General features: G+C 47.7%; 1 protein-coding gene across 5 annotated transcripts in view; it reads left to right on the plus strand.

The window, feature by feature from the left end:
• The window catches only part of si:zfos-943e10.1 (GRAM domain-containing protein 2B), a 30,420-nt gene extending 26,245 nt beyond the window's left edge, over nt 1-4,175 (plus strand). For 4 of the 5 annotated variants that reach the window (XM_035415306.1, XM_035415308.1, XM_035415310.1 and 1 more), the window contains exons 10-13: nt 328-408; nt 1,109-1,211; nt 2,375-2,482; nt 3,941-4,175. In XM_035415306.1, coding sequence (XP_035271197.1) covers nt 328-408; nt 1,109-1,211; nt 2,375-2,482; nt 3,941-3,956 — 308 coding nt within the window. In that variant the 3' untranslated portion in view covers nt 3,957-4,175. The remainder of the gene's footprint in view (nt 1-327; nt 409-1,108; nt 1,212-2,374; nt 2,483-3,940) is intronic. The other variant, XM_035415307.1, reaches the window with a different exon arrangement.
• The last annotated feature ends 4,256 nt before the right edge of the window (nt 4,176-8,431 follow it).

Here is an 8,431-nt window from a genome sequence, read left to right on the forward strand (position 1 = left end):
CTGCTGTGGTGATGCATGACCTCCGCATTCTGCCATGGCATTACGAAAACTTTATGTCACTGTGCCCACTGAGTGTCAGGGAATAAGAAGTGCTCCCCCTATGTCTGTAGCCGGTATTACTCTCATTCAGTTATGTTGGCGGATGACCGATGCTAAGATGCAACACAGCTGGTTATTTTGGTTATGATGGTGATAAAAATTTATGATGATTTAATAACCATTAATGTTTTTTTTATCGAGATATACGGTTATATTGTTTATCGTTCCATCACTGGTCCTCAGCGACAGTGTTTTAATGTGACCGTGCCTGTGTGTCTAATCCCTCAGAACCAGTGCATCGTGGGAACAGCACCACCTCGAGAAGTCCTCAGAGGGAGAAGGAGGACAGCTCCACAGAGGAGGACGCAGGTATCCCACAAACCCCTGTGCAAACATCGGATAGAGCCAGACTTCACATAGTCTAGTCATTTCTATGGTGAACTGTTGCTAAAAGTAACAACAGAGCGATAACGCAGTCACCGGTTGTGAAAGACTCACTTTTCAGGTTCGTAACTGTAAGTTACCATGGCCCTGATCAGGCTGACACACTAACACGTGTTGCCCATTAACTTAAGGGGATGTGCTTTGCTAATGAACCAATGATTAGTTGGTGGTTAGACAAACCTTGATCTCATACAGGTGGGGAACCAATCAGAGGTGGCAGACCAAACCAGCTGAACAGCTGATATGTAGCACAACTGTCTGTTGCAAACAAATCTGACAAGCTGTCAGTTCCCTTCTCAAAACCCCATAGAGAGTGTCTGGGGTTTTGACTACCTGTGTTACAGTGGTAGTCAACAAAGAATAGAGCGAGCTTACCCACTTCCTCTTACTTTGGTCAAGTGCTACGCCAGTGAACATTTGTGTGACTAGGACGTAGCCAGGCTATATCCAGATAAAATCTGAGCTATATTGTGGTCAGCCTAGTCTGTTTAAGTCAAAACGTCTCTGGACTTAGATTACCACCCCTCTTGATGCTCTTGCTCGCTAAAATGTCACCTCGTGCTCAGCGGTCGACGTTTAGCTGCGTGTGCTTTAGCCGACTGCTGATTGGCTGTCTTCGTTCCAGCAGGCGGCTCTTGGGTCTGGAGTGTCACGGAGAACGTCAGAGCTCACCTCGTCCAGAGGCAGTCCAGCAGCCTGAACACCCTCCTCTTCATCTACCTGCTGCTGTAAGTCTGCCCTTGTGAGGCCGTGCTCGCTGTCGCTCTCTCAGACGGCGCCCCCTCCCTGCTGTAAAAACACGTCCCGGCAGGTTCCGGATCAGTCGTTCGATCGTGTACGCGAATCGTGTACGTTACCGGCAAGCACGAGCACTATAAAACACGTTAATACTCATTCTTGGGGGGAAAAAAAAGTACACGTGTAAAGGTTACTGCCTGAGGTGTTTTTCTGATTTGTAATGATCAGCGTGAAGGAAAACAAGTTTTCCCTAGAGGGCCTCTGGTGGTGTTGTTGGGCGTCAGGTGTTTGGTTAGGTGCGCTAAGATAAAAATGGTCTGCTGGGTTTCCGGGTTCGCTAGGTTGATCCATTTTGATCCTTTTTGATCTGCTCTGTCCAAGGTGAGGCGGGAATTTAGCGTCACAGATTCTATAAACTGGCCAGATGATCAGCTCCTGCATTCCCTTCTGCGCTTCTTAACTGCAGGAGCCTCCGGTGCTATATCACAGTGCACAATGTCCATCCGCCATGTTTTTAGCACTTACCGTAGTCTTGTGCCTTTACTGAGCCCTCAGGAGAGCGGGTCAGGCTGGAAAGGGCTTCGGGCTTTGAGCAGCGGGGAGACGGAACTCAGAGGGTTGAGAGCAGGGAGTTTAGTGTCAGGCAGGTGTGTGGAATCTGTGCTGAAACGAGGCGGGGATGGGTGATGTATGATGGGGGTAGGAAACCGGGGAGCGGGGGGGGGGGGTGATATGATGATACGAAACGGGGCAGGACGGGTGATATACGGGGCGGGACGGGCGATGTACGGTGGGGGTAGGAAATCGGGGGGGGGGGGTGGTGATATGATGATACGATGAGGGTAAGAAACGGGGCAGGACGGGTGATATACGGGGCGGGACGGGTGATGTACGATGGGGGTAGGAAACCGGGGGGTGGGGGGGGGGTGGTGATATGATGATACGATGAGGGTAAGAAACGGGGCAGGACGGGTGATATACGGGGCGGGACGGGTGATGTACGGTGAGGGTAGGAAACCGGGGGGCGGGGGGGGGGGGGGGGGTATATGATGATACGATGAGGGTAAGAAGCGGGGCAGGACGGGTGATATACGGGGCGGGACGGGTGATGTACGGTGAGGGTAATTTGGGGCTCTGCTTGTTTCGGCGGCAGGGTGGTGCTGTTGCTGCTCTCCTCTGGGTACATCGGCCTGCGGATCGTCGCCCTGGAGGAGCAGCTGACCTCCCTCGGGGCGCTGCCGGAGTTCTCCCTACAGAACCGGTAAGTGGCAGTGCCGTATAGCGGCTAGGGGAGTGGGCTAGTAACTTACAGAACCGGTAAGTGGCAGTGCCGTATAGCGGCTAGGGGAGTGGGCTAGTAACTTACAGAACCGGCAAGTGGCAGTGCCGTATAGTGGTTAGGGGAGTGGGCTAGTAACTTACAGAACCGGTAAGTGGCAGTGCCGTATAGTGGTTAGGGGAGTGGGCTAGTAACTTACAGAACCGGCAAGTGGCAGTGCCGTATAGTGGTTAGGGGAGTGGGCTAGTAACTTACAGAACCGGTAAGTGGCAGTGCCATATAGTGGTTAGGGGAGTGGGCTAGTAAGTTACAGAACCGGTAAGTGGCAGTGCCGTATAGCGGCTAGGGGAGTGGGCTAGTAACTTACAGAACCGGTAAGTGGCAGTGCCGTATAGCGGCTAGGGGAGTGGGCTAGTAACTTACAGAACCGGTAAGTGGCAGTGCCGTATAGTGGTTAGGGGAGTGGGCTAGTAACTTACAGAACCGGTAAGTGGCAGTGCCGTATAGCGGCTAGGGGAGTGGGCTAGTAACTTACAGAACCGGTAAGTGGCAGTGCCGTATAGTGGCTAGGGGAGTGGGCTAGTAACTTGCAGAACCGGTAAGTGGCAGTGCCGTATAGTGGTTAGGGGAGTGGGCTAGTAACTTACAGAACCGGTAAGTGGCAGTGCCGTATAGCGGCTAGGGGAGTGGGCTAGTAACTTACAGAACCGGTAAGTGGCAGTGCCGTATAGTGGTTAGGGGAGTGGGCTAGTAACTTACAGAACCGGTAAGTGGCAGTGCCGTATAGTGGTTAGGGGAGTGGGCTAGTAACTTACAGAACCGGTAAGTGGCAGTGCCGTATAGTGGCTAGGGGAGTGGGCTAGTAACTTACAGAACCGGTAAGTGGCAGTGCCGTATAGTGGTTAGGGGAGTGGGCCAGTAACTTACAGAACCGGTAAGTGGCAGTGCCGTATAGTGGTTAGGGGAGTGGGCTAGTAACTTACAGAACCGGTAAGTGGCAGTGCCGTATAGTGGTTAGGGGAGTGGGCTAGTAACTTACAGAACCGGTAAGTGCCAGTGCGGTATAGTGGCTAGGAGAGTGGGCTAGTAACTTACAGAACCAATAAGACATTGCTGGCGTACCCTTCAGCAAAGGTATTTAACCTGAATTTTTTTCAGTAAATATTCAACCTGTATGAAATGGACACCATATAAGAATCCGAAATCAAAAGATGAGCAAGCCGAAACAACTAGCCAGCTGCTGCTAGTCAGTTTAAATGTTGAGTTTTGTGTGAAAACTTGCCATCTGTGTGAAAATGTGCCATCTGTGGATGCTCACGTTGAGTAGTTAGGAGGCCTGTGTCTGCAGTGTAAAAACACGGGGCTGCGTGCATGGGCTTAACCACGATCCCAAGTAAAAAACTCAAATGTGTGTCTACTGCATCTCCCCCCCCCCCTCAGGTACAAGGACACATAGCCGGACGTCCCGGGGAAGAGGACAGGTTTTAAAGGCACGGCGGAGGGGGCGACACGGAGGCGTCCGAAGATCTGCTGAGGATCAGGTCCCCTAAAAAACCGAGAAGGACTGTCGCCTTCCGGGACGGTGCTGTAAGCGTGCCGCTTTTCTAACCGCACAGACGTACTCTACGGGAACGCCGCACTTGGTCTTCATGATTTCAGAGATTCGCTTTTTAAATAGTCTCCCTGGGGGAGCGGGGGGGGGGGGGGGGGGGGGGGGGGGGGACGCCCGGCCCAGCACGAACAGGGGTTCCTGCTGCACAAGCTCGCGCGGGCCGGCTGAGTTTCGTCAGCGAGCCGAAGGGGGCCTTCGTGAAACCAGGAAGAGGCCACCATGCGGAACCAAAGACAGTTGGCTCGGGGGGGCACTGGGGAAGAAATGGAGAGGCGCACCCGATAACGACGGCTGCAGCGGGTGGTTCAGTGTGGAACGTCCCGTTCGGAAGGGAGGGGGGGGGGGGTCTGCGCCATGTGACCAGTGCGTTCTCACCGACGACGTGCCCCAGCTCGCTCTCTCCTGCTCCTGCTCTTGATCGTGGCAGATTTCACGCGGGAGACAGAGTGGCCCGTCTGCATTCTCACCATCCGGGATTCCCAGCGAGAGACAGTTAAAACGGCGAGCCAGACACTTGCCGAACATCGGCGCTCGGGCGCGGGTGCATTTTCATCTAGCTTTATTTTCTCATTTGTATCTCTTAACGCATTACCTTTTTTTTTTTTTTTTATAAAAAAAAAAAAGGAAGTGCATGTTTATCCAGTGTTCTGCGTATATATCTTATCATGCTTAGAAATTTGTTTCCTTACTACTTACTTACTACTACGGCTGATGACTGAAATTAGACTTGTGGACCTGACGTCAAAAGATCAGCCGGGATAGCATGCTTCTCAGCTCCTCTCTGGAACAAGTGTCAGGCTCTCCTGATCTAAGGATTGTGATATTAATCCTTGAATGCATAACATTTAACACATTATTGATTCACACTCAAGAGTACATCAAGTAGCCTATAAGTATTGCTGGGCATGCTCAAAGTATGGTCAGGTTTATAAAACTTAAAAAAAAGGGGGCTTTTTATAGTAATTCTTTTTCTATTCATATTCTATACTTTGATCAAAAAATAGTTTTAATGTAAACAAAATAATCCTGATCAGGTTAAACATTTGTCCGCAAAATATGCAAAGATGTGATGCAAAAAACATTTATACCATAGCTTCTGTTTGAGGGAATGACTGTCTCAAACAGCGACACATTGCATATATGTTGTGTTATGTTTGTGGTTTGTGTGTCTGTGTGCGCGTGTGTATATATGTATACACACACAGAATATGAAAATATGCAATCCTTGTGTAATTTCGTGCCCTTACAATTTCAAAATGTGTTAAATTAAGAGTTACTATGAAGGGTTGGGCAGTACGGCATTTCACATTGCTTTTGGATGGAATCAGCTTTATGATCAACACCGATTATTTAAAAATGTACGGTAAAGTATAACCGAGTACATTTTTTAAAGATGCTTTCGAGTTTAACAAACGGTTTGTACTGTTCTTTAAAAAAAAAAAAAAACGGAGGCAGATCTGTGTAGCATCCCCAGCGTATTCCATTCAAGTGAGCGCACTTTAAACGTGTCGCAGGTGTCATGGAAACCGGAAGTGTTCGACGGGCCAGTGCTTCTCAGCCCTGGTCCTCGCGACCCGCTGTATTTGCTGTTTTTTTTTTTTTTTCGACCACAGTAACGAGCTCTGTATTGCGACGAGCTGCTAATTGTTCTTGATTTGAATTTTTACGTCTGTTGAAGGACGATTCACCCTCTTAATGCCGTATTATGTCAGAAATAGGTATGTGTACTGTATGCCTTAAAAAATGTCCCATATTCACATCCCAGGAAATTCAAATGGGTAAAAACTAATTTATGCTTTCATTTACTGTGCTGTACATACAGTGTGGGAAATAATTCCCGACTGAAAGAGGTCGCAGTTTTAACTGATCCAGTTACCAGCTGACAGGTGAAATCATTTGGTCCCATGTGCTGAGAGTGTGGAACCCTCAGGCTGAGTGTGTAGTGAAGTGAAGTGAGTGGAGTTTGCTGAAAGAAGAAAGAGAACACGGAAAAAAAAGTGCATTGTGCTAAAAGTAGTTTTAAAAACTCGGTTATGGTGAGCACATCTATTCCCCACGGCACGCAGGAACTGGCGCCGTGGGCTATGCATGGCGAATTGTGGTCACTCACTCACTCAGTCACTCACTAACGGACGACCTTTGAGGGACGTTTAGTGGGACGCGTGCGCAGGCGGCGCCGGCTGAAATGCGTCTGCGGAAGCGAGTTGCGCCGTGTGGGTCTGGACGGTTCCGTGCTGGTTTTAACAGCCGCGACCGATCAAGAGGATTGGTATCGCCCAAAACCAGCCTGGCACAGCGAGTCCCACGGGACCAGGGTTGAGAAGCTCTGCGTTGGGCGAGGAGAGCAGCTGGTGTTAAACAGATGCTGCGGCCTTTTTCCTCAGGGGCGGGGCCTAATGCAATCCAGATTTTCTCCCGTTTCCCGTCGTGGTGATGCAATAGATCTGGAGTTTTCAAGCGAGCATCTGTTTTTTTTTTTGTGTTTGTTTTTTTTTTTTTTTAGTGCGTCACCACCGTGTGGCGTTTCCCCCGCTCTAACGCGCTGAGAATCGCCGTCCAGGGAGAAAGTGGCTATCTTTATCAAAACAAATGCAGTGATGCTGTCGTGTCCTTTCGTCGAATCGCTCTCTTTACCTCGAAACCGATTCAAGTCTTTTTGGGAGGTTCAGCCTTGCACTGCGCCACTATGAACGCCGCGTTGTCGGGACGCAGACATCGCACCTGTAAGACGGCCGTATATTTGGGCTTTTTAGCGGTGCTGTGATCGCGAATCCATTCAGGCTGAACAGGTAAGCGTACCTGCACCAATGCACGGAGAGCGATGGGAAAGGCACGGGGACTATTTTGAGCTTTACCCTTACGTGTGCTGCTGTTGTGAGACTCTAGGGGGCAGCGACAGCCTCGGAGACTCATTTAAGTTTGATTACCTTCAAACGGACGCAATGCAAAAAAAATATGTGTAAGAAAATCAGTGAAGACCACATCATTTTGTGTTTTTGCACTACTTCAGTGTTGTAAATATTATAATTTTTTTTGTATCAATTGAAATGTGCTCTATAATTCTACTTGGGTAATATGTCTATTTATTTGCATTCTGTGTAATTCAAAGCAGACTCTGTGAGACAAGCTTTGATTCTGTTTGAAAAATAAATCAAATATTGGAAAAAAAAAGGTATTTGTCTTGTCAATATGATTCCAGTCTTCCATAAGCAGCAGAGAACTGCTAGCTTACAGCTATCCAGATCAAAATACACTTCACACGTCCTAAGAAGCCCGTATTCCACCTCAACCAGAGTAGACCTACCTCGATTATGCACATTGACATCTAGCCTGACCAATATTCAGTCACTATGGTGTCTGCATGCTTTTGACTTCTAGTTTTGAGTAGTCTATATTTAAAGTCCACCAGGGGCCTCATTTATAACAATGTTCTTTGATTTATTCTTGGACTTAGTCTTAAGATCATTTCCGACGGTGTGCTTACGTTCGATTCATAAAAGATACTGAGCATAAAAAACTTTCCTTACGCAGGTTCTAAGAAGCCCATTTTAAATTTCAATTTAACTTAAAATTGACGCCACCTGAACGTGCCTTACAATCAGCCATTTCCCCTTATATAATGCTAGCACAAATGAGGGTTTAGTCAGGAATAACCATGGACCAAAAGAGAAAAGCAAACTTTTTGGAAGATCATCATGCGTAAAAAAGTAATTCCGGTCTCTGAAAATTCTCTTCCTTCTAAAAGCACGGTTTTCAATGTCTTCCAATAACGCAACAGCCATGGGTTACTTTTTTCTAATTTGACACACTATTTATAGAACATCGCATCCTGTTTTTTTAATCAAAACACATTGCATCTGGCAATTAATTCCTCACACTTTTAATTGATAATTCCTATCAAATTGTTCATAAAGCTAATGAAAAGTTCACGACAGGCTTGGACACATATGCGTCCCAAACTGCAATGCTCCTACATAACCAGCAGGAAAATCACTTACGTCAAGTCTAGACTTTGCCTAGAGATAATTTCCACGTCAAAGTAAGGTTTTATGAATAACTACTCATGCGTGTTTTTTTGCGTAAGTTACACTTAAGATCAAAATTGATCGTAAGTCCGTTCTATAAATGAGGCCCCTGGTGTCAAAAGCCGCTTAAATTAAAAATGAAAATAGAAAATTTCTGGAGAATGCGCCACACCTTTCACAGAAGGGCTGTATGCGGCAGACTTCTTCCAACGGTCCACAAATTTATGCCTCTGCTGGAGACCCATAACTTTCACACAAATAATTGTGTAGAAAGAGTTGTGTGTATAGATACAG

This window comes from Anguilla anguilla, chromosome 4 (assembly GCF_013347855.1).
Source record: "Anguilla anguilla isolate fAngAng1 chromosome 4, fAngAng1.pri, whole genome shotgun sequence".
In the NCBI taxonomy this organism is placed as follows: domain Eukaryota; kingdom Metazoa; phylum Chordata; class Actinopteri; order Anguilliformes; family Anguillidae; genus Anguilla; species Anguilla anguilla.